This window comes from Vicia villosa, linkage group LG2 (genome assembly GCF_029867415.1).
Source record: "Vicia villosa cultivar HV-30 ecotype Madison, WI linkage group LG2, Vvil1.0, whole genome shotgun sequence".
Taxonomy (NCBI): domain Eukaryota; kingdom Viridiplantae; phylum Streptophyta; class Magnoliopsida; order Fabales; family Fabaceae; genus Vicia; species Vicia villosa.
Genome location: NC_081181.1, coordinates 139,774,227 through 139,802,132, shown reverse-complemented (window position 1 = coordinate 139,802,132; position 27,906 = coordinate 139,774,227). Strand labels below are relative to the sequence as shown.

Below are 27,906 nucleotides of genomic sequence, written 5' to 3'. Positions count from 1 at the left end.
CCAGAATGCCCTTAAAGGACCTCATGATTCTTTTTGCATTAGCAAAGTGTAACTCAGTAGGATTTGCCATAAAACGACTAATAAGACTTACCACAAACATCAAGTCAGGTCGTGTGGCTATGATATACATTAAGCTGCCCACCATTTGCTTATATATCATTGAGTCGACCTTCACACCAGCTTCATCTTGTCCAACCTTCTGTCCAGGGACTATCGAATTACAAACAGAGTTGTAATTTTGCATCCCAAACCTCTCGATCAACTTAGTGGCATATTTTCTTTGACATATAAAGATGCCATCAGCGTTGGTCATCATTTCAATGCCAATAAAATATCTCATCTTCCCCAAATCGGTCATGTCAAATTCATCCTTCATGGAGCGCTTGAACTCATTCAGCAACTCCTCCTCATTACTAGTGAACAATAGATCATCAACATAAATGCTCATAATTAAGATTTTACCTCCCTTTTGTTTGATGAATAATGTTTGTTCACTAGAGCTGCTTACAAAACATTCCTTGACGAAATAAGCCTCAATGCAGCGGAACGTTCAGCTCTAGGCGTTTGTTTTAGTTTATAGATAGCCTTATGTAGCTTATAAACCGTATCCTTCTTCCCTGATACTTCATAGCCCTGTGATTGCTCTACAAATACATATTTCTTCAACTCACCATGCAGAAAAGCAGATTTGACATCGAGTTGATAGATTCCCCATCCTCTTTGTGCTGCTACAACAATGATCATCCTTACTATATCCATTCGAGCCACCGATGCGAATACCTCTGTGTAATCTACTTTGTACTCTTGAGCATACCCTTTTACAACCAGCCTAGCTTTGAACTTGTCTACCTCTCCCAGTTCATTTAATTTAGTCTTGTAAATCCACTTAACCCCAATAGCCTTGGCACCAACAGGAAGTGCAGTCAGCGACCACGTGTGGTTCCGTTCGATGGATTGTATCTCAGCATCCATCGCTTGTTTCCATTTCTGATGTCCTGCTGCCTCTTGAAAACTGGTCAGATCTAATATGACCATGAAAGCTAGGTTTTCAATCTCGACTCTAGCCATGTTTGCTTCTTTCTCTGTATCTGATAGCCTTTCTCATGTGACATAATCTGCATACCATATTGGTGGTTTTCCGACCCTTCCTGTCGTTGCTATCGTTTCTCTAGTTGGTGGATCGTTTGGTGAAGGAGCGTCATCAGTGTCTTGTTCTTCTTCTTCCACTACCTCTGCATTCTCAGCATCTTCATAATCATTTTCCCACTCAAGTTCAATGCTTTCTTCACCAGAATGACCAACATCTTCCCAACTCTACCTCTTATCTTCCTCAAATATCACATCCCGACTGATGTGAACCTTTTTCTCCACTGGATCGAACATCTTAAAGGCCTCGGATTCACTGCTGAAACCTAACAGGACACACTTCACACTTTTGTCATCGAGCTTGCTTCTTTTAAAATCAGGGATATGAACATATCCGATACATCCAAAAACCCTAAAGTGTTCGAATGATGGCTTTCTTCCACTCCATGCCTCTTCCGGAGTCATATATTTTACAATGAGTGTAGTAGATCTGTTAAGAACGTGATTCACCCATTGCATAACATCTGGCCAAAAATATTTTGGTACCTCTTTCTCTAATAAGGATGCTCTCACCATGTTCATGATTGTGCGGTTTTTGCGTTCAACAACACCATTTTTCTACGGCGTGAAGGTGGTGGTCAACTGTCTTTCGATTCCATGCTCTCTACAGAATTCCTTGAACTTATTCGAGTTGTATTCTCCTCCTTTATCCTTTCTTAGACATATGATGAACAATCCAATTTTCTTATCCACAAACGCTTTGAATGTCTTGAACAGATGAAATGCTTATTGACGGATAGAAAAACACTTAGAAAGGGAGGGATTGAATAAGTGTAACTCAAAAATTTGGTAGATAAAAATAATCAACACAAAGATTTTTATCCTAGTTCGTTGTTAACCAAACTACTCCAGTACACCCCTTTAGAGTGATTTACCTAAACTGAGGATTTAATCCACTAATCCAACTGATTACAATGGTTATTCACTTAGAAACACTCTAAGTCTTCTAGAGTATCTTGATCACAACTTGATCACTCTAGGAATTCCTCTTACAATCAATGTAAAATAAATGTTTACAAGAGTATATCTTGCTTCTAATAAAGTTGTAATCACAATGTGATATTTCTCTTAAGTTCTAGTTCTTAAGACTCACTAAGATATTACAAAGTTGTGAGGTTGAAGATGAAGTTCTTTTTGCTTTTCAGTTTGACAGCTTTTCCGTTCTTTTGCGCAAGAGTGTTGTATAATGCTTCTGAATTGGACTTCTATATATAGGCGCTTAAGAGGAAATGACCGTTGGGAGCATTTAATGCTTTGCATGAATAGTACAACGCTGCATTTAATGTTTCACATTTTTGTCAACTACCTCGAGCCATGCTTTTGCTGCTTTTACTGACTTTGCCTTTTGTAGCTTCTGATGTTCCTTTTGTTAGTCAGAGATTTGACGTTATAGTCTTTCATCTTGTACTTTATTATGGACTCAGATTTTGTAGATAACAACGTTTGAATATCAGAGTCTTCAACTTTGGTGCAGAGCATCTTCTGTCTTCTGACTTTGAAGTGCTTTGAGCGTGATACCATCAGAGCTTCAGAACTTGTACTTCTAACTGCCATCTTCTGATGCTTTCTAGATCATGTTCTGATTCTGCAGGACCATCTTCTAATGTCTTTCCAGACCATGTTCTGATGAAGCCATCCAGAACTTCTGGGTCAGTGCTTTTGAACGCTGATTTGTGCATACTCTTTTATACTTTTTCTAAAATGGAAAACGTAAAGGATTAGAGTACCACATTGTCTTATACAAAATTCATACTTAATTTTATCATCAAAACTAAGAATATTGATAAGAACATTTCTTGTTCTAACAATCTCCCTCTTTTTGATGATGACAAAAACATACAGAATTGATATAAATTTGTATCCAGAATATCAGATAAACAAAGATAATATACATATATAACATTAAGCATATAATTCAAAGTGTGTGAATATGTCTCCCCCTGAGATTAACAATCTCCCCCTGAAATTAATACTAGAAGAATTTGTAAATAAAAGACTTCCCTGAGTATTTTTCCATTTCAGATGAGACTTTCACGTTGAACCTTGAACTACAGAATATTCAGAGCTTCTCTTCAGAACTTCCATTGGATAACTTCAGAGCTTTGAATTTCTCTTTAAGATCACTTATATCTGAGCTCTATCTTCAGTTTTCTATGTATCTGAGCTATCAGATCTTGAGACTTCTTGTATCAGAGCTTTAGGCTTAACAAAGCAATGCTTGCTTTTGATCTTGAAGCTTCAGAGCACTAAGCTTGCTTCAATTCTTTAAGAGCTTTTCTTCAGAATTACTTTTCCCCATATATTTGCTTCTCCTCATATTGAGCTTGTCCAGAATATCACATTCCTGCAAAACTATCAAAGACAGAAGACTTGCAAATAATGTTAGAAAGTTGAGACTTAAGCCCAGCAACTGATATTATAAATCAATTCAATTATCACGTTTCTCCCCCTTTTTGTCATAACATCAAAAAGCATAAAAGATTCAGATGAAAGACACAATAGTGCGAAGAAAGAAAAATATATTTCATTGATAAAATCCGAAGAAAGAATACAAATTAGATGCAACAAACAGATGCAAAAACAAAGAAAAACCAACTAAGACACAAGACAGACTACGACTGACTAAACTTAGAAGCTAAGGCGGCCAGAAGGTTCTTAATCTCAGAAGTTTCTTCAGCTTGCTTCTTGGAGGTTTCTTCTTGGTTCTTCATCCAAGTTCTGAATTCCGCATTGGTGTCATCTTACTTGTCCAGACGACTAGCCAAGGTAGCCTGATTCTGTTGGAGTTCCTTCAGAGTGTTCAGCAGAACAGAAGTAGAAGGACCAACAGAAGAAGCATAAAGCTATTTTCCAGAACAGGATGAGCAGCATCAGCTTCAACCATTTGAACATCTTCCATATTTCCCCCAGCAGGAATTTCTTCAGTAGCTTGTTCTTTAAACACATGAATCTCAACTTCTGGAGGATACTCAACCTCAGGATACACCAAATCAGGATGAGCTTCCTGAGGATTCTCTCTGAACCAGTTGAATAGCAGCTGAAAATCACCAGTCAGAACCTTGTATGGATGTGGCTCCCATACAACTATAGCCAGAGGATTTTCTTCCTCTAACTCATCAACAAATGGCTTTTCCTCCAGGGGCTTCCAGTTGGTGATAGGATGATAATACTTTCCACTGCCAAATTCCAGCATTAGTCCAGCAGGACCAGGAGCGTCAACAAGACAGTCCTTCTGGAGGTCCAGAAACTCTTCTTGAATTTCTTCAGCAAAAGCTCTCTAGAGCTTTCCAGCACCTACATGATCCAGCCGAAGTTATGGGCAACCTTCAGAGTATTTAACCCTGTTTTTACCTTATACTTCAATAATTCAAAATGAATATCAACAAAGGGTTTTGGAGGGTTGAAGATGGTTATTGGATCAACGAGGTTGAGAATGAAATAAGGTCCATGATTTCTATCAAGTAATGAGGGGATCGAGGAAAATGGAGGAGGTGAAGATTCTGCTTCATTTTCAAAGTCAATGATAGCAACAAGAGGGTAAGAAAGAGTGGATGGTGATGAAGGGTCATTTAATGGTGAGATTTGCTTAGGAATGAAGGAGGTTGGTTTATTAGTGGAGAATAAATTTTCTGATGGAATAGTTGGAAAGATGACATTTAGAGGTTGGGGGTTCAGAGTTGGTTCAGAATGAAGAGGGCGGTTTCTTTTAGAGGTGGTGGAAGAAGATGGGATTTCAGAAGAAGATGTTCTTTTCTGAGGTGGGAGGTCAGAGGTAGAATGTAAACTAGAGGTGTCTACATTATCAGTATCTTCTATGAGCTTCTGAAGCTGTTCAGAAGTTCTAGGTATTTTGAGGGACACTTTACTTCTGATTACCAATACATATGGTTCCAGAGCTAATGATTTTGCCCTTCTGATTACCTCCAAACTTTACTTCTCCAGCAGATTTAAGTTCCAGATCTTGGAACATAAACCTTCTTCCCGTCATGTGTCGTGACATGTTTGTCTTTTGAGCTTTGAAGGAGATCTACAACAAGAATTATCTTATCCTTAGGTACCCACATTCTTTTGGGTCCTTTGGGGTTAGTCCTTCTCAAGTTCTGATTGAACTGAGATTTAGCATGAGGTTTAACATAAGATTTTCTATAGTGTGCAACAACATTTTTCTTTGTATGTGTTATGTGGAAACTTTGAGAGTGTGATGTGTGTTTGATATCATGAGAATGACCATACTTGAACTGTTCATACAAAGGTTTGTATGTGATAATCATCTCATCAACATCCACTAACTTAATAAAAAAAGCTCATCAAAATATTCAATAGATATTCGAGAATTTCTTTGTATACCCGTACACCTTTTTAGACACCTCTAGCGAAATTTCATTTTTACCTCTAGAAATTAGAAATACATCTTCGAACGCATCATATTTCATTTTTCTGGGGTATTTTTGGAGATGTATTTTTGAATTTACGAAATTCACCTTCTTTTTTTTTTTTAAATAAAAATTGGTGTTTTCGGATATACATTTATGAAATAACTCAATATTTGATCTTAAGAGTTTTCAAAGATGCACTTTTGAAATAACCCAATATTTAAAAAAAAAAATAGAATTAAGGTGTATCAATTAAATAATATTTATCATAATCAATCACTCAATTAATAATATACACATTGTATTTGAATTTTAAAAAATTATTGAATTAAAATTATATATATTTAATGATATATATTAATTAATACAATAATACAATTGATACACCTTGAATTTAGTTTTTTTTAATAAATATTGATTTATTTCAGAAATGCATCTTCGAAAAACTCCAAAACCAAATATTAGGTTATTTCGAAAAAATGTATCTTCAAAAACACCACCAAGAAATAAAATTTTCTAAAACACCTTAATATGGGATGCATTCAAAAATCGGATTTTCAAGAGTTTTTCCTCACTCATACAAACTAAACAAAAAAAAGTCTAAATATTCTCTTCTTCTTTTTGATACATCCGCAATTCAATTATAAATATTCTCTTCTTCTTTTTTGATACATCCATAATTCAATTATAAATATTCTCTTCTTCTTTTTGATACATCCATAATTCAATTATAAATATTCTCTTCTTCTTTTAGATAAATCCGTAATTCAATTATAAATATTCTCTTATTCTTTTTTGATACATCCATAATTCAATTATAAATAATGTCTTCTTCTTTTTGATGTACATCCATAATTTTTTCTGTTATTGGTACAATTCATTATTTTTATCTAACATAAAAATTAGTATTATGAATAGAGCCGTCAATTTAAAGGGCTAGGGCCTAAATTTTAAGGCCCTCAAAATATAAGGGGCCTAAATTTTAACAAATAAATGAGTCCTAAAATAAAGAGGGCCTCTAAAGTGAAGGCCCTTAAATTTTAAATAAGGCCCAAGGCCCCTAAATTTTCTACAAAATATTTTTTATAATTTTTTTTTTATATTTTTAATAAAAAACTGTCTTTTTTATTTTCATAAGAAAATTGAATTTTTTTTTTATTTTTGAAAAAAATCGATTTTTTTCCCAAAAAAATACACATATTTCTATTTTCGACAAAAAATTGCTTTTTCAAAAAATCATTTTTTTTCAAAAAGTCGATTTTTTTCTATTTTCAAAAAATTGATTTTTCTAATGAAAAATCGACTTTTTATATTCTTGACAAAAAATCAATTTTTTTTTCTTTTCGACAAATAATTGTTTTTTTTTTTTAAAAATCGACATTTTTTTCTTTTCGGCAAAAAATTGATTTTTTTCTTTAAAACACGACTTTTATATTTCCGACCAAAATTCATTTTTTTTTTTTAAGAAAAGATATTGATTTTGATTTTTGATGTTCTTGTTTGGTAGTTAAAAACAGATCTCAATTATTTCTGGATAATATGCTAAAACTTCAATGAATCAGTTTAAGATAGGTTTAGAGATCAAACTCACTCATGGAATAGAACTGATTAAAATATATTGCAGTTTATAGCCGTAACCTTTTGTTTTTATGTTTAAACCAATATTTTTTTGGTGAAATGGTGTTAACGTCTCAAACTCTTGTTTCTATTTATGTTTTAATAATTCATATGCTTTGAACATTAAAAAAAATTAAAAACTCAATGCCTTTTTTAATGTTCATATTGCACAATTTTCTCACCTATACTCTTTCTTTTCAAAACATAATGTGGTTTGCAAAGAATTCACTTTTCTTCTTATTCTTCACCTTTATTCTTCTTTCTCCGTCACAATCATCTGTATGGGCAGAGAAAAAGTGTTACATAGTGTACTTGGGATCACATCATCATGATGAAGGCGTTACAGAAGCAGATTTCGACCGAGTTACCGACACTCATCATGAGTTCCTTCAATCATACCTTGGAAGTTATGAGAAAGCAAAAGAGTCAATGATATATTCTTACACAAGGAATATCAATGGCTTTGCTGCGATTCTCGATGAGAAAGAAGCTTTTGACATTGCGGAACATCCAAACGTTGTGTCAGTGTTGTTAAACCGACGTAGAAAGTTACACACGACACATTCGTGGGAATTCATGTCAATGGAACACAATGGTGTTGCACCAACTGGATCTATCTTAAGAAAAGCTAGATATGGTGAAGATACTATTATTGGGAATCTTGATAGTGGTGTATGGCCGGAAGATCCCAGCTTTGGAGATGATGGAATCGGTCCGATTCCTTCGAGGTGGAAGGGAACTTGTCAGGGAGATAACCTTTCTATTGGCTTCCATTGCAACAGGAAGCTGATAGGAGCAATGTACTTCAATAAAGGTTTCTTGGCGGATGCAGGTCCAAATGCAAAATATAACAAAACACTGATGAACACTGTGAGAGACTACCACGGTCATGGATCTCACACGTTATCGATAGCAGGAGGAAACTTTGTTTCTGGAGCTAATGTTTTCGGCTTTGGAAATGGAACTGCTAAAGGTGGTTCTCCCAAAGCTAGAGTCGCGGCTTACAAAGTATGCTGGCCACAGACTATTGGCCATGCGTGTTATGATGCTGATATCGTAGCGGCTTTTGATATGGCGATTAACGATGGAGTTGATGTTCTATCTATTTCTATTGGTAACAAGGACCCTCAACAATATTTTAAGGATGGTCTTTCAATTGCTGCATTTCATGCCGTTAAGAAAGGTATCACTGTGGTATGCTCAGGTGGAAATTCTGGACCAAATCCTGGATCTGTTACTAATATCGCACCTTGGATACTAACTGTTGCTGCAAGTACATTAGATAGAGAGTTTTATAATTCTGTTTCTCTCCTTGATGGACAAAGCTTCAAGGGTGGGAGCTTTTCTAGTACTTTGCCAGAAACCAAGTTTTATCCATTAATCAGTGCTGCTGATGCAAAGTTAGATCAAGCATCTGTTGAAAATGCTTCTATCTGTAGTAATGGAACTATTGACCCTAAGAAAGTTAGAGGCAAAATATTGGTTTGTGTTGGCGGTATTTTTGCAGGAATTGAAGAGAGTCTTGTTGCTTTGCAAGCTGGTGCAGTTGGAATGATTCTTTGTAATGATGAGTTTGGTGGCAGTGACATTGCTAATGATGATGTTCATTTCTTGCCAACATCCCAGATTACTTATGAAGATGGTATTTCTGTTTTTTCATACTTAAATTCAACCAACAATCCACAAGGTTATATTCATCCACCCATAACCAAGTTGAACAAACAACCTGCTCCAACAATGGCAGATTTCTCCTCTAGAGGCCCCAACAGAATCACACCAGAGATCCTCAAACCCGATATAACTGCGCCAGGTGTGGACATTATCGCGGCATATTCACAAGGGATCAGCCCTACCCCCCGATTGGCTTTTGATAAACGCAGGGTTCCTTTTATAACAAAGTCCGGAACATCCATGTCGTGTCCTCATGTCGCGGGAATCGCCGGCCTTCTCAAGACTCTCCATCCTGATTGGAGTCCATCAGCTATTAAATCTGCAATCATGACAACGGCTAGGACAAGGGACAACACTGCTAGACCAATCCATGATCACATTAATGCTAAGGCAACACCATTTTCCTATGGATCAGGTCACATTCGACCGAACCGCGCCATGGATCCTGGTTTGGTCTATGACTTGAGCACCAATGATTACCTAAACTTTCTTTGTTATCTTGGTTATAACCAGACACTGATTAACAAGTTTTCTGATACACATTACCGCTGTGAAGATATAAACATCATGGATTTCAACCTTCCTACAATAACAATACCTAAACTAAATGGTTCGGTTACTTTGAGTAGGAAGGTGAAAAATGTTGGTCCAGCAGGCACATACACTGCAAAGGCTCGTGCAACAGCAGGAGTTTCCATATCTGTGAATCCTAAGAAATTGGAATTTTACAAGATTGGTGAAGAGAAGAGCTTTCAGTTGACACTTGAAGTTACTAGAGCGGGTTTGGCTACTGTGTTTGGAGGGCTAACTTGGTCAGATGGTAAACACTATGTTAGGAGTCCAATTGTAGTTGGGGGAGTGAAAGGTTAAAAGTTTAGATTATTTATACTGTGTTAGCAGGCACATACACTGTGTTTATGCATGTATGCATGTGTCAAATAAAATTGAGGAATTAAGATGACATGAAGGAAATAGTTACAGAATGGCTTACTAGTGTAGTTGGTAGTAAACACTTGATAGTTGTTGCATCTTGATTAATAATGGAATATTGGGTTCTCTAATAGTAAGACATGTTCCATCGATCCTTCTCTCCCATCTCGCTCAGTTTGCTTTAGGTTTTGGTTTCAGCCACATTGTCTATCTTTAGAATGATATGTAACTTATATTGTCTATCACTTGGAAGGCTTTGACTTAATTACTTATATAAAATTGGTGAAAATTTTATTGCATTACTCATTGAGGATGATATTGAAGTTTAGAATTTTTATTGATGCCTATAATTTTACAAGTTAGTTAGGTATGTGATTGAGCTCTCTCAAATGAAGTGTGTTCCACTCCTTTTTTGTTTTGAAACTGTGTTCCAGTCCTGGAGTGTAGTTTTTCAATGTTACATTACAATTTATAATAAACATGATGGTAATGAAGGAAATCTATGAATAACATTGCTATACTACTTTGTACGCAGTTCGGAAGACTGTTACTAATATACATAATGACATGAAACTCAAAGTGGCACAATTGGTATGTTTGAGTTCATGCTTAGGCTTATTAATCGTTCACATAGATATCTTCTAGTTTAGAGCTGTGAAGAAGGATATTTTGGAATTATCATTTGAATTGCTCTCTTCTAGTTTAGAGCTGTGAAGAAGGATATAGCATGCTTAATGACCCCGTTTTTATTTGCAGGGTCTTAAAGACATTGCAGAATCATTGTCTAGTTTAGACCGATCAGCTTCAGAATCATGCTATTGTGCAAGGTGGTTTGGATCAGCGAAAGCCGTTGTTAAGGTCTTAGAATATTTTCCATCATGTGGAAGAATGCATAACATGCTTTCATTCTAACTTGCACGCGTATGGAATCTAGTGTTCCTTATTTTTAATTATACCCTATGGAGGGTTCTTGATAGGATTATCCTTCATGCTTTTAAGAATTTCTTCTTCATTTGCACTTATTCAGCGCCAACTTTTTGTTCGTACAAATCATAATATACCTGTGTGGAAACAATCATAATATACCTGGCAATGATTGTTATAGAAGCTGCTTTTTTGTGTGTAGAAACAATCATAATATACCTGACAATGAGATTGTTATAGAAGCTGCTGTGATTTTTATTTTCTCATTTTAATTTTTACACTCAAGTGGGAGGAGGTGGTGGGGATGGTGAAGGAGGAGACAAAAGTGTTTTGAAGGAAGGAACATCCGATACAATAACATGTCAACGCTCCAACGTTAAACGAGACTGTGGAAAAAGCACACTACATTTCTGATCTTTGTGGTTATTAGTAATTTATTTAATATTTATAGTCTAGATATTATATTTGACGGTGCAATTGTTAATTCAATTCAATTTAATTAATAATACTCCATGATTAAGTTGCATTATTAATTTGCTATGCCTATGCTTTTTGTTAGATATGAATCTCTGATTTCATCTCTCATGTTAAACAGAATAACAAAGGATTGAAAAAAAACGAGAATAGCAAGTAGAATCTATTATTTCAAGTCAAATGCAACTTTTTTATGCACTCATATGTCTTCTAACAAACTTGCAGTACAAATTTTTATATTTTGAATGTGCATCTCTGATGATGTTTTTTTCTGTTAAAAAAAAGTGATTTTGGATATGAACATCTATCAAGTATAGCAAGCTGCTATGAACTGTGAACTAAAAGATGCAGAAAAAAGAGAGAAAAGAAGAAGATGAATCTTTTCTATTGCATTCTGTTACAAGAATTTATCAATCAGTCACAAATGAACTAACAGTAGTAACTATTTATATCCAATCTAAAACCGTGACGTATCCTCTAATCCCCTAACAAATAAGGTCCACCCTATACCTCTAATACTCCCCTCAAGTGGGAAGGTAAATATCAAACATTCCCCACTTGGACGTAAGAAGCTCATACAACGGTCGGGAGAGAGCTTTGGTGAGAGGATCCGCAAGTTGTTGCGAAGACTTAACATGAACAAGCTTGAGAAACTGACTTTGGACGTGTTGGCGGATGAAATGGCAATCGATGTCCACATGTTTGGACCTCTCATGGCTCAACGGATTCGAGGCCAGCTGAATTGCCGACATACTATCACAAAATACCATAACAGATTGCAGGGTCATTTCAAAAGTTCGAAATAGTTGTTTAATCCATAGTAGTTCAGAAGTGAGGGAAGCTAGAGCACGGTACTCAGCTTCTGCAGATGATCTAGCCACTGTAGGCTGTTTCTTGGATTTCCACGAGATTAAGGCTTCACCTAAGAAAACACAAAAGCCAGTCGTGGATTTGCGGGTTACTTTGCAGCTGCCCCAGTCAGCATCGGCAAATGCAGTAAGACGAAGAGAAGACTTAGCCGGAAAAAACAAGCCTTTACCAGGGGTGCCTTTAAGATACTGTAATATATGGTGAATTCCTGTTAAGTGTGTAGAACGAGGGTGTTGCATGAACTGGCTCAATTTGTTGACAGCATAGGCAATGTCTGGCCTAGAGATTGTCAAATACATGAGTTTGCCAATCAATCTTCTATAGGCTGAAACATCTTCAAGCGGTTCACCATCAGTATCATTGAATGATACTGCAGAATCTAAGGGAACACTGGCTGGCTTGGAAGCAAGGTAACCTGTGTCTTGGAGAAGTTGGAGAGTGTACTTCCTTTGGCATAGATGAATTCCTCCTTTTGATCTAGCAATCTCTAAACCCAGGAAGTAATGCAAGTCTCCAAGCACCTTTAACTTGAAGTGTTGTTGGAGAAGAATTTCCACTTGTTTCAACCTTTGTGGATTTGGACCTGCAAGCACAATATCATCTACATATACCAACAATATGACTAAAGAAGATGCCTTGCCACAGAAAAACAAGGAGTGGTCTGCTGGAGATTGTTCAAAACCAATAGAAGTAAGGGTGGAACTAAATTTTTGATACCACTGTCTGGATGCCTGTCTTAGCCCATATAGTGACTTGTTCAATTTACAAACAAGGTTCTCCCCCTTGATTGGATACCCTTTTGGTAGCTGCATATAAACCTCTTCAGACAGATCTCCATTTAAAAAAGCATTATTGATGTCCACCTGAGTAAAATGCCAATGTTTCTGTGCAGCAATAGAAAGCAAAATTCTCACAGTTGTGAGTTTTGCTACAGGAGAAAATGTATCCAAGAAATCCACCCCAGCTTGTTGTGTGAATCCTTGGGCTACTAGGCGTGCCTTATACCTATCCAGAGATCCATCAGCTCTATATTTCACCTTATATATCCATCTACAGCCAATAGCTTTCTTGTCTCTAGGAAGAGCTTGAACAGACCAAGTATTATTTGCCTCTAAAGCAGCAATTTCTTCTGCCATGGCCTGTCTCCATTCAGGACATGAGACTGCTTGGTGATAAAAAGACGGTTCATAGATGGTTGAAACCTGACCTATAAATTTCTTGTAATAGGGCTTCAGCTTGTCATATGACATGTAGTTTTGAATAGGATATTGAACAGAACATTGATAATCCTGCAGATAAGAGGGGGGTCTGTGTACTCTAGAGGGTCGTTGGGATGCTGCCCTTTGTGCAACAGGTACAAGAGGCAAGGTATTTTGGGTAGTAGCATGTGAATTATGGACAGGTGTAATTATGGCAGGCTGTGGTGTATTGACAGCTGGGTTATGAACATCATTATTGACCAGGGGGTTTTGTTCAGTGGGAGAAAAAGAGTCTACTATGACTTTTGGCAAGACTGTGTCAGAAAACAAGCTGGACAAAACTGTGTCATCTGCAATGGAGTGAAAAGGGAAAATATTCTCCTGAAATGTGACATCCCTAGTGACTAAGGTCTTTTTAGTATCTAAGTTTAGAAGTTTGTATCCTTTTACACCTTGTGGGTAGCCAAGTAAAACACAAGGTGAGGCCCGAGGAGTAAACTTAGACCTAAATGCAGGAATGGTAGAAGCAAAACACAGACAACCAAACACTCTTAATGAAGCATAATCAGGTAACTTACCTTGCAACAATTCAAAAGGAGATTTATTATCCAATCCAGGAGAAGGAATCCTGTTGATTAAGTATGCACTTGTGTTAACACAGTCTCCCCAAAATGTCAATGGCATTTTCGATTGAAACAACAATGCTCTTGCAACATTCAGAAGATGCTGGTGTTTCCTTTCTACTACTGAATTCTGTTGAGGTCTGTGAGGACAAGAGAATTGGTGTATAGCACCTTCAGCTTGTAAAAAATCAGTTAACTGCAGCTCTTTGGCATTATCACTGCGGATACCCTTAATTGAAAAATTAAACTGAGTTTTGACAAACCTAAAAAACAGTTTAATTAGCATAGTTGCTTCAGACTTGTGTTTCATTAAGTGAATCCAAGTATATCTTGTATGATCATCAACTATAGTCAAAAAGTAGTGATAGCCATCATAAGTAGCTTTTGCAAAAGGACCCCACACATCACAATGAATTAAAGTAAAAGGTGCATTACTGTGATTATTATGTGAAACAAATGGTAATCTATGAAATTTAGCAAGAGGACAAACTTTGCAAAATTCATGATTGGATACATTGAAAGGAAACAAAGCTGGAACTTTATTTTGAATGGATTGCAAAACTTGATCAGAGAGATGCCCTAATCTAGCATGCCAAGTTGAAAAAGAAATGTTGCCTACAGAATTACATGTTGGTATATTTATAGGACTTTTATTACAACATACATCACTGATAGCATAGGTATGGTCGTGTGCACATTTGAGGAAGTAAAGACCATGAGTGTAATCACCCGTACCAATCACCTTCCCCTTCTGGCTGTCCTGAATTATGAAACCAGATTTAGAAAAAATGACAGATATAGTGGTGTTTTGCATCAACTGACCAACAGACAATAGATTTATTCTAAACAGGGGAATATATAACACATTGTGCAATGTTAAACTAGGATTCAAGACAACTGTGCCTATGGCAGAAACGGGAACTTTTGTATTGTTGGGTAGGGTCACAGATTTGTTTGAAAGCAGTTTATAGGAGCTAAACATTTGCAGAGAATGCACAATATGTGATGTGGCTCCTGAGTCCACAATCCAAGTGTTATCAACAGGATAATTATCGTGATGTGATGAAGTAAAGATCATACCAACTGAATCACCTGATGGAGGAACAGAGTCAATGTTGGATTGCCTAGCCATCTGACCCTGAATGTAGGCTATGAGCTGCTGGTACTGTTGTGTATTCAATGGTGTGACTTCCTCCATGGTTGTGGTAACAGCATTGGCAGTAGGTTGTGAAGAGGTAACAGGTCTTCCCTTTTTGAATCCAGGTGGATAACCATGAAGTTTGAAGCATTTATCTTTTATGTGACCAAGAACACCACAATGAGAGCATAGAGGCCTATCCTTCTTCCCATTTTTGGACTTGACACCATTGGAATCATTGACAGCATAAGCTAGGGTTTCAGTGTTCTCACTGGTGATGGCATTAACCACACGTTGTTTCTCTTCTTGAATCACTAGTGAGAAAACCCGACTAACTGAAGGTAAAGGATCCATGAGGAGGATCTGACTACGAATAGGATTGAAGCTTTCATTCAAACCCAGCAAGAATGTGAGAACATACTCACGGTTGATGTGTTCAATCAAAGGATTAACACCGCCGCAAATGCATTGATGACGAGGACGAAATTCAGCAAGTTCTTCCCAAAGACCTTTGATCTTTGAGTAGTAAGCACCAACGGAGAGAGTACCTTGTGTGCAGGTGATGAAGTCCTTGCGCAATTGAAAGAGGCGTGGTCCATTGTTCTGCAAAAAACGTTCTTGAAGGTCATTCCAAATTGCCGCCGCAGTGGAGGCATAAATGATGCTAGCGGTGAGTTCTTTCGAAACTGAGTTCAAAAGCCACGATGCAACGACATTATCATTACGCTGCCAGAGCTGGAACTGAGGGTCACCATCTGGAGGTTGCGGAATCGATCCATCGACGAAGCCAATTTTGTTCTTCGCACGGAGAGCAATGAGCATTGCGCGGCGCCACGACGGATAATTTTCTTCCGTCAAGAGATGGGAAACAAGAACAAGTCCTGGGTGATCTGAATGATGGATGAAGAAAGGATTCTGCTGTTGATCTTCCATGGCGATGGTGAGAAAAAAATCTTGAAACAAGAATCGGAAGCGGAAACTGAAATCAAACCTTGTGAACACAAGATTCGAAGAAAAAATCTACTGATACCATATCAAGTATAGCAAGCTGCTATGAACTGTGAACTAAAAGATGCAGAAAAAAGAGAGAAAAGAAGAAGATGAATCTTTTCTATTGCATTCTGTTACAAGAATTTATCAATCAGTCACAAATGAACTAACAGTAGTAACTATTTATATCCAATCTAAAACCGTGACGTATCCTCTAATCCCCTAACAAATAAGGTCCACCCTATACCTCTAATAACATCTGAAGATATTTTTTTTGGAAAAGGATTAATTCGGAGATGCACATCCAAAATAACCTAATTTTTTATCTTAGAATTTTTTGGATATGCATATCCAAAAAAGTTCAATATTTATTACAAAATTAAAATCAAGGTGAATCAATTGTATTAATAGTATAATTAATTGTATTAATCAAGATATATAATTAAATATATATATCATTTTAATCAAGATATATAATTAAATATATATATATATATATATATTATTTTTATGAAGATATATAATTAAGAGCGAAGATTCATTTTGATCTCTCACAAAAATTACACAATACAAAATCTAACCGGACCATATTAGTCCTTATGTTAATATTTTTTTCAAACCAGTTTTTTTCATACTTTTAAACCGTGATTGGCTGCCACGTTGACTTTTTACTTTTATTTTTCATTTTTTAAACACTAAATTAATTTTTAATTATAATTTTATTTTAAACAATTCTAAATTAATAATATAAAAAAAACAAAATTATTTTTTATATGGAATTGAACCCATCACCTCTAACCAATATCTTAAGTCTTTACCACTAGTTCAATGTACATTCATGAAAAATAATTCTTCATATGATTTTTAATAATATTTAATGATTATGAATTTAAAACAAAAAAGTTAAAATTTATACTAATGAGGTCTTAAACCCAAGTCCGTTCAAATTAATTGATAGTCACTTTACAATTAGACAAATCAATTTCTATTGTTAATATTCTTAATAATGAATACTTAAGTTAATAATTTACAACAAACATTTACTTATTTTAAATAACAAATAAATAAATATTTGTATAATTATAAAGTGATTATCATTCATCGGACTTTGGTTTGAGACCTCATTGGTATAAATTTTGTAATTTTTGTTTTAAATTCAGAATTATTTAATATTATTAAAAAATTTCGAATTTATTTGTGATGAATGCATATTGGCCTAGTGGTAAAGACTTAAGATATTATTTAAAAGTCTTGGGTTTGATTCCCTATAAGAAACAATTTTAGTTTTTAATACAACGTGGCATTTCAGTCACGATTTAAAAATAGGAAAAAAACGGTTTGAAAAAAATATTAATAGAAGGACTAATATGGTCCGATTAAATTTTATAAGGGATTAAGTCGGGTCTTTTATTGTGAGGGACTAATTTAGGTCGTGTAATTTCTGTGAGGGACTAAAATGGGTCATCACTCTATAATTAATTAAATATTTAAATCAACACATTATTCTTATATAAAATTAATTTTAAAAAATTAATATAAATTAAAAATTAAAATGTTTATAAATTAAAATACCCCTATATATTAAAATTTTATTTAATTTTTTTATTCCTTATTCATAAAAATTTGTATTTGAGTTATTCTTTATCAATAATAACTCACTCTAATTATATTATAACTATATTATAAATAAATATTATTTTTAAATAAAATAAAAAAAATTTGGAATATTGGGATACTTTGGATATCCATATCCGAATTAACCAATATCCCAAAAAAAATTAGAAAGAATTTTTTCGGATATGCATTTCCGAAGGGTATTTTGAAAATATTATGCGTGTGCCTTCGGATATGCATTTCCGAAATCAATAAAAACGTGATAAGGGTGCCTTCGAATATGCATATCCGAAGGGTATTTTGGAAATATTATGCGTGTTTTCTACCCTATATGGGTGCATAATTTTTTTTCCCAAATGCAAAAGTACAACACATAAGCCTTTCATAGATAGCCAATTTAACTAAACTAAAGTAGCTAAAGAAAGCAGTTAAAACTAACCGTTAATAGTCTTCCAAAATATCTAACAGTAATAGCAACTAACATTGTCAAACCATTGACACTTTGACATTAATATAGAGAAAATAGACGGAGTAAACTATATCAATAACACCCCCTCAAACTAAAGGACAGTGATATTGACATACATTTTTGAGTTTGCCTCGTAGATCCTGAAAAGGTGCAGTGTCAAGCGGTTTAGTTAGTGTGTCTGCAATTTGGGCTGCTGTAGAGACATGTTTGATCATCATTCTTCGAGCAACAACTATTTCTCTGACAAACTGGATGTCCAGCTCGATATATTTGGTTCGAGCATGTAAAACTGGGTTATGAGACAACAACACAACACTTAAATTATCACAAAGGAGTATTGGTGTGTGAAATGGAATTTTAAGTTAAGATAGCAAAGATTCTAACCAAACCAACTCAGAAGTTGAGTGAGCTAAAGCTCGATACTCAGCTTCAGTGCTAGAGCATGCCATGTGAGACTACTTTTTCGAACTCTAGGAGACCAAGTTTGTACCGAAGAAAATACACGAACCAGGTGTTGATCTTCTGTCATCCGAATCACTAGTCCATTCTGAATCACTATAGGCTCGAAGCGAAAACTTAGGAGCTGAAACTGAGGGAGACAATAGAAGTCCATATCTTTTTGTATCACTTAAGTATCTTAATAATCTTTTGACTGCTTCCCAATGAATGTCAAGAGGACAAGCCATGAACTGGCAAGCTTTATTCACACTAAATACAATATCAAGCCTTGTCAATTTAACATACTACAATGCACCAACTATGGACCTGTATAGTCGGGGATCGGAGAAAATATTGTCACCATGCTTACTCAGTTTTCCAGTACTCATCATATGTGTTGGTACTCCATTGGTATTCTCCATCTTGGCCATAGAGAGAAGATCTTTTATGTACTTAGATTGAGTGAGCAAAAGAGAGCCATTGTTGAGAGTTTTGACTTCAATACCTAGAAAAAAACTAGGTTTCCCCAATTTCTTCAGAGAAAAAGTAGTGTTTAGTTTATTGATCAGGTCATGGATTAACGAAGAGCTGGAGCCAGTGATGAGAATGTTGTCTACATATGCCATAATATAAAGAGAAACACCTTGTTTGCAATACACAAAGATATGATTTTTACATTTGGAAGCAGTAAAACAAAAATGAAGAAGGGTCTGGGTTAGTTTCTCATACTTAGCCATTGGGGGCTTGTTTTAAGCCATAGATAGCTTTATTCAGCTTACAAACTAGGGTCTTATCAACACACACAAAACCAGGAGGTTAAGCCATATAGACTTCATTATGTAAGTTCCATTCAAAAAGTAATTATTGGCATCTATTTGTTGGATGTCCCATTGGTATGTGATGGCAAGTGTTAGGATTACTCTAATAGTTGGTAGTTTAACAACTGTAGACAAATTTTCTGTATAGCAAAACCTTGTTCCTGATGAAAACCTTTAGCAACTAGCCTAGCCTTGTATTTAGGGACATCAACATTTTGATTCAGCTTAAACACTCATATACACCCACAACTTTTCTGTCAGAGGGTAATGTGGCCAAGGTCAAAGTTTTGTTGGCTTGTAGAGAGTGGAACTCTTCTTGCATTGCCTTAGCCCATTGAGGTTTGAGAAAAGCTTGTTTGTAACTAGTTGGTCCATACTCAACTTAAGCTATAAAACCTTTTGCTTTAGAGTTAACAATTTTAGCTCTAGTAAGCATGGGATGACTATTATTTATAGGGGACACCTCAGGTTTGCTTGTTTTGATGGATGGAGAGTTAGAAGAAGTAAGTATAGGAATATAAGAGGATAAGGTTAGTTCATTAGAGCAGAAAGTGGGACTGAGAGTTTGAGTAACACTAGGTTCGTTATTGTAATTAAGGTGTTTCTCATATCCAATACAAGTAGGGCTATTAGTAATGAAAGGTAAATTTGTGAAACTGATATCCTTAGGGCTAATAGGTGTACTAGGAGAACAAATTTTATTACCCTCGGGGCTATTAGTTTTAGTGGAGCAACTGGAAACTTCATTACCCTAAGGATAATCAAGAGCATTGGGTCCATTTTTAGCCAAGTTGTCATCATGATTATCAGAAAGTACATTTTTAGATGCAAACCTATTGGATAAAGCTACAGGTTAGAGCCGGCTTCAATGGCAAAGTGAGAAGATTGATGTTCAGACTCATGGTGATAATGAGAATTATGACCTAAGGACTTATTATCTGGTATAATATTATTGTTTGTGTGAGTTGACAATGACTGATCAAGAGAGCCAGGCACAATTAAGGCAACAGACTATGTTCTAAGGTCTGAAGGTTGATTATTAGGCTGAATGGTGGAGATATGCATAGATAGGGTGGCATAGGATAGAAGTGGATTGTTATTAGATAGAGTGGCACATGAGAGATAGGAAATTGGATCAAATGTGATAATTTATGCAGACCTTTAGGTTATGTTTGGGAGTTTTGAGGGGAAGGGATGAGTGAGCTTTGAAAAAATAGAAGGATTGGATGGAAAGAGTTGAATGATTTTGGTTAGAAGGTTTTTATAGGGTTTACTTTTATTCATAACACCAAAAACCCCTAATTTGATGGAACTCAAAATTTGTATTGAAGGAGGGCTTTGAAGGGTTTTGGAGAGCATATATTTTCAAAACATCTTTTACGTTGTTATAGTATTCGTAAAATTAAAAATATAGTCTTGATATACACTCTTTTATCATTCTGTACAAAATCTTTTTTTTAAATGTCAAATATTTTCCTATATTTTTTAAAAAAATCGTTTTCGGAAGTCTTCACCTCCTCTCCACTCCAAACTCTCAAACATAGCCTTAGATGAAAGGGCATTAGGAATTCAAAACTTGAGAATCTTCAATAAGACTCTGTTAGGAAAGAGGAAATGGAAAACTAAAACTGAAAGGAGGGGTTTATGGCTCAATGTTATGGAAAATATATATGGAATTTTAGAGGCTAGATGACTCAAAATGGTGGAGAGATATGTGTGAAGAGAGAAATAGGTGAGTGGGGAGATTCTAGATCCTTTTATGTTAAATATATATACAAGGATTTTCTATCTAGTATCCCCAATTATGCTAACCCTGTCTGATCCAAGGTGTGGCATAAGCCGATCCTGCTAAAAGTTTCTTGTCTTGTTTGGAGACTATTCCAAAATATACTAACTATGAAAGATAACCTCTTCCAAAGGGATATCATTGGGCGCAAATCCCATAATTGTGTCAGGGAGTGTGGTTACAAAGAATTTGTTTCTCATTTATTCTTTGAGTGTTTGTTTTTCAAGTGTTTGGTAAAGGGTTTGTAGCTGGCTTTGGATATCCACAATATTTCACAATGAAGGTCTGGCGCATTTTTATCCATTTGAAGGGTTGTTGGGTGGCGGAAATTAAGTGTTGTTGAAATTTTGTGTAGTCTGATTCGCGTGTGTTTGGAGTATTTGGAAATTTAGGAAGAACAAATTATTCAGTAACAATGAGCTAGACCATGAAGATATGTTTGAGGAAGCTAAAGAGTTTTATAGGAGGTGGATTGTTAGAACGTAGTTTGATTCTAATCATATCTTAGAGTTTTGATGATAACAATTAAATAAATTTTGCATAAGTAAATGTGGTACTCTAATTATATGTTTCTTATTTCAGAAGAAGTTCTAACTCAAGTATCATCAGAACATGAACTTTATGTAAAGCTGAACAATCAAAGAAAGAAAAGTCACGCTGAAGTTCAAGAAGTTCTAATGCATGAAGACTTCTGAATGCACCAACCGCTGTAGACAAATTTTGATAGAAGTTATATTCACAAAGTCAAGACAGAAGTTGTGAAGAAAAGGAGAAACAAAATGCAAAGTTCTGATACAAGATAAAGTACCGTTAGAGACATAATGATTAAAAGACGACTGAAGCATTTATGAGGTACAAATATTAAGAAGCATGCAAAGCACAATTAACCAATATGACACACGACATTTATTGCAGAACAGCTTACGAGGAAGCAACATATAGCATTTTCCAAAGGCTATAAATAGAAGATCATTTGAAAAAGAAAGTGTGAACACACATACAGACTAGAACTCTTACGCTGAAAGAAAATATTTTGTTCATATTATTTTACTGAGATTCATATTCATTGTACTTAAAGTTAGTGAAAAATCACTGTTGTGATATAGCTTAGATTAAGAAGCATTAAGGTCACTAGTTAGAAGTTATTGTTGTGTCGTTTCTTGAGTAACCAAGTTGTGGTTAAGATTCTCAAGAAGACGTTGTATATTGTTCCTTAAGTAACCAAGTTGTGGTTAAGATTCTCAAGAAGACGTTGTATATTGTTCCTTAAGTAACCAAGTTGTGGTTAAGATTCTCAAGAAGACGTTGGCAGTTAGTTGCCTACGTGGACCAATTGTAATCAAGTTTTGATTATGTTTGAACATAGTTAGGTTCTAATCATATCTTAGTGTTTTGATGATAACAAGTAAATAAATTTTGTATAAGTAAATGTGGTACTCTAATTATATGTTTCTCATTTCTTAAGATGTTCTCATACAAGTACCATCAGAACATGAACATTACGTAAAGCTGAACAAATTCTGAAAGGAAAAGCTGCTGAAAATTCTAATGAAGTAACTTCTGAATGCACCAACCGCTGTAGACATGCTCTATTAGAAGTTATATTCGAGCCAGAACAGAAGTTATGAATAGATGAAACATGTTGAATCAAGATAAGATGCCGTTAAAAAAATAATGATTAAAAGACGGTTGAAACACTCAAATGGAACAATTCCCAAGGTTGATTGAAGAAAGCAACGCACATGCAGCTCGTTGAAGAAACAAAAACAAAAAGCAAAGACGCAAGCATTTAATGCTCTCTCCAAAGATCAAGATAACGGACAAATTCTTGAAGCTATATATAGAATAATTGTTGAAAAAGAATTAATAGATTCATCCACGAAGCAGAGCTGATATACAAAAGAAAAACGACGAACATATAGAGCATATATTCAAAAAGGAAAGAACATAAGCTCATACACAAACAAAGAACTCTTACGCTGAAGAAGTTTATCTTTTCTATTCTGAGTTCATATCTCTTGTACTAAAAACTTAGTGAAATATCACAGTTGTGATTAAAGCTCTTTTGAAGCAATTTAAAACACTATTGTTAACTTGTAATCATTCCTTGAGAGACCAGTTGGGTCATATTTATAAAGAGGGCTAGGACTAGTTTAGTCTTAGAGGTTGTTAGTCACAAGCAGTTAGTTTGTGCAAGGTTGTTAGTCATGATAGTTTGTTGTGCAAGGTTGTTAGTCACGACAGTTGGTTATGCAAGGTTGTTAGTTAAGACAGTTGGTTGTGCAAGGTTGTTAGTCACGACAGTTGGTTGTGCATTGTATTATTAGTTACGACAGTTGATTATGCATTTGTAATCAGTTTTGATTATAGTGGATTAAGTCCTCAATTGAGATAGGCGAAATCACCTTGGCGGGTGGACTGAAGTAGTTTGAGTTGCAAACGAACCAGGATCATGTTACAATCATCTGTATTGGTAGAGAAAAAGTGTTACATAGTGTACTTGGGATCACATGATCATGGTGAAGGCGTTACAGAAGCATATTTTGACCGAGTTACCGACACTCATCATGAGTTCCTTCAATCACTCGTTGGAAGTTATGAGAAAGCAAAAGAGCCAATGATATATTCTTACACAAGGAATATCAATGGCTTTGTTGCGATTCTCGATGAGAAAGAAGCTTCTGACATTGCGGAACATCCAAACATTGTGTCAGTGTTGTTAAACCGAGGTAGAAAGTTACACACGACACGTTTGTGGAAATTTACGTCAATGGAACACAGTGGTATTGCACCAACTGGATATATCTTAAGAAAAGCTAGATATAGTGAAGATACTATTATTGGGAACCTTGATACTGTTTTTTCATACTTAAATTCAACCAACAATCTACAAGGTTATATTCATCCACTCATAACCAAGTTGAACAAACAACCTGCTCCAACCATGGCAAATTTCTCCTCTAGAGACCCCAACACAATCACACCAGAGATCCTCAATTTTATTTGACACATGCATACATGCATAAACACAGTGTATGTGCCTTCTAACATAGTAATAAATAATCTAAACTTTTAACCTTTCACTCCCCAACTACAATTGGACTCCTAACATAGTGTTTACCATCTGACCAAGCTAATCCTCCAAACACAATAGCCAAACCTGATCTAGTAACTTCAACTGTCAACTTGAAGCTCTTCTTTCTATTCACCAATCTTGTCAAATTCCAATTTCTTAGAGGAGAAATCTTTGAGTAGGAAGGTGAAAAATGTTGGTCCAGCAGGCACATACACTACAAAGGTTCGTGCAACAGCAGGAGTTTCCATATCTGTGAATCCTAAGAAATTGGAATTTTATAAGATTGGTGAAGAGAAGAGCTTTCAGTTGACACTTAAAGTTACTAGATCAGGTTTGGCTGCTGTGTTTGGAGGGTTAACTTGGTCAGATGATAAACACGATGTTAGGAGTCCAATTGCAGTTGGGGGAGTGAAAGGTTAAAAGTTTAGATTATTTATTACTATGTTAGCAGGCACATACACTGTGTTTATGCATGTATCATGTGTCAAATAAAATTGAGGAATTAAGATGACACTTCTATTATATTATATTATATCTCTTGTCAATATTATTATTATTTGCTTTAAGGAAAACATTGTTATTATGATATAATGAAAATATATATTATTTGTTTTTTTTATAATAAAGAGGGTCAAAGGCAAAAGAGAAAGATTATAGAGAAGAGAGATCAATCTAGAGTAGTAATATTCATAGCACATGCACCTAATAAATGTCTAAGAAGACTAAAAGAAAACAATATTATGCTCTAACAAAAAAAACTTATATTGGTTAAAGCATCAACAAACTGATTAGCCTCTATAAAAATGCACCACAACATACACATGAATGACTTTGTTCCTTTGCTTTTCTATCAAGTGGAAGAAGAAAACAACCATAGCTGGTATTGCGATGGTGTGAGGAACTGACATGAACATGAATGAGTTGAACAATCTTTGTATAGTCATACTTAACGTTGACTTTAAATGATCCGGAGTAAAATATGGTATGCCACGGTTAGTTTCTGATAGACCAAACACAAGACATATATCAAAATCGCGGATGAAAAATGTTAGACTACTATTTTTAGAAATTAAAATTGAATGTTGTAATTTTATGAGTACTCTACCTATATTTAACCCATTATCTTATATCCCAATAAAGTGTAAAAGTGATAAGATTTTGTTTTATAAATTTTTAGGATTATATTAAAATCATGACTCAGTCAAATAAAAATTAAAATCATGACTTTAGTTTTTTATTCTACAACTTTATTAAAAATACTTTATAAATTTTATATTACATTTAATAAGTAAATCTTAATTCATTTAATTTCTTTACACATTTAATAAATAAAGTCTAATTTAAAAAATTATTTATACATATATATATATATATATATATATATATATATATATATAATCGAATTGACTCGTAAATTTAATAAGTTGAATAATAAATAATTTAAGTTCAAATTATTTAGTTAATAAATTTAGTTTTTTTATATAAAACACATTTGGTTCAGGAAGGAATTACAAAATTTAATTGTCGAATCAACTTATTAATTATGTTCAAATTATTTTAGATCATTATTAGTCTTAATATTGAGATATTTAAGTAGCATCTAACTAAACAATTGGACTCGAGTGGCAAATAAACTTCTTTCGAAAATGAAAGTTCGGAATATACTAAATTTAATTCTTGATGGAAATAATACTTGGCTAGTATGATGACCTCTTGTTACTAAAAAAAAAAAAACACCTTTTGTTACTTTAAGAAGATTTAAAATAAATGGTTTTAATTATTTTATATTCCATAGTGTAAAAAGTGATAAGAGTTTTCTTATTATATATAAACTTATATGGTAGGATTAGATTAAAATCATGTCTTTTATTTTTTATTCTACAACTTTTTTAAACCTACTTTATAAATTTTATATTAGATTTAATAAATAAATATTAATACATTTAATTTCTTTATACATAAAACCTCCTATAAATATATGAATCTCTTTCAACCATGATTTTAACCTTTGTCTATTCAGTAGCATAAGAATAATTACATTTGAAAGAACAATGTCTCCTTTTATCCCAAAGTTGATGTTATTGTGTGTGTTGATGTTGTTATGTGTTGATGATATTGTTGGAATTCAAACATATGTGAATGTTACTAACTCTTTGAAAGGAAACTTAGATTTAACCCTTCATTGCAGATCGGGAGGACCTCGGACTTATGATCTTGGAGTTCATGTTCTTAAACCTGGTGCTACTTTTGGTTGGCCCAGAAGTTATCAATTTAGTGGAAAGTCTTACTATGTAGATTTCAATGGAAGGGTGAAACACATGATTTTTTAATATACTGGGTGGAGAGAGATGGTTCTTTTTCTTGCAATTGGAATATTACACAATCAGGGCCATGCAAGGTTAAATCTCCGCAAAAACCGGATTGTTATTCTTGGGATCATTAAGTACCCATGTAATACATTTTTTTCTCTCTTAATAAATATTGTATTTGAGTCAATTTAGAATCCAATGTGACAATAATTTATCAATATAATGAGATTTTGGATTAATTAAATAGTTTTATTTCTTCTTCATCATCTAATGAAGAGATGATTTAAAGTCGGTTTCGATAGAATCATCCTCTTAATCTTGTTTATTTTCTTTTTTATTTTAATAGATTGTTTACATACAATATATGATCCTTTATTTTGACTTAAATTTTTTTTCTTTTATTTGAAATATCTTCAAATTTAAGTGATTTATTTTTTATTTTTAGTTTTAAAATATTATGATAAAATGATAAAAATATTCATAATAACATTTTTAATAAAATCATTTAAATCAATTTTCATTTGATTTTTTTTATTTAAAAGTATAAATTTATTTTAAACAAAAAACTGAATCAGGTGCACCCAAAAGCTTTTGTTTTCCATTTTATACTATTAATATGAATTTGTGTTATTTGTTTGTAATTTCATCTTTTTAGTTTAATCAAAATTTTTATTGTTATTATCTATTAACTCTAACCATTTGAGAATGGACTAAATATCGTTAAAATTATATGTAATTAGTTACAATTAACAATTATACAGAGGAATTTGAGTACCCCTTAGTTTGTACTCTTTGAATTCAATATTGATTATAAAAATAAAAACATTTGAGAAGTGTTATCATAGCAAGAAAATGATTTAAGATATATTTTTTTAATGCCAGTCCGTATTTGACTGAAACAATATCTGACGGCCAATACAATTGTTTGGTTTCACTTCTTAATTTTCTTATGTATTTAATTTTTGAGAATTTCTAGTCACACTCCTTAAATCTCTCACCTACACTGATTTAACAAAATTTCTATTTTGTTTTTATATATGTATCTCCGAAAGCATCTTTTACATTTGTGTGAACATATTTCATAGATGCACATACGTAACACTCCGTAAGTACACATACAGACAAATCCATAATCAGAAAACCAGAAAAACAATAATAAAAGAAACATTCATTGATTAAAATTGGGATTATATTGAAATTTCAAACAAAAAATTGAATACTACATCTAAGAAATTACAACAGTCAAAAAAATTTCATCTGATCCATGCGTCATTTGAATGAGATCAATGTCGTTTTCCACTTCATCCCAACAACGTTCCGTTTCTCCGGTCTCATGTGAGGTCTTTGTTCTAAACCTCTGAATCCTTCTGATAACTTTGCCAAAAATTTCATCTGAATCGGGGGTTTGAGAGAAGAAAAAACAGCATGCCCGTCCCTTTTG

The 27,906-nt window shown here is 34.3% G+C and overlaps 1 protein-coding gene across 1 annotated transcript; it reads left to right on the top strand.

Annotated features, from left to right (window-relative positions):
• The first annotated feature begins 7,290 nt into the window (after nucleotides 1–7,290).
• Nucleotides 7,291–10,039, top strand: LOC131646908 (subtilisin-like protease SBT5.4). The gene has a single exon (XM_058916840.1). The coding sequence runs from the start codon at nucleotides 7,293–7,295 to the stop codon at nucleotides 9,675–9,677; it is 2,385 nt and encodes a 794-aa protein (XP_058772823.1). The 5' UTR covers nucleotides 7,291–7,292; the 3' UTR covers nucleotides 9,678–10,039.
• Nucleotides 10,040–27,906: the final 17,867 nt, after the last annotated feature.

Coding starts and splice junctions, on each gene's coding strand:
- LOC131646908 (XM_058916840.1), top strand. CDS start 7,293: ATGTTCATATTGCACAATTTTCTCACCTATACTCTTTCTTTTCAAAAC.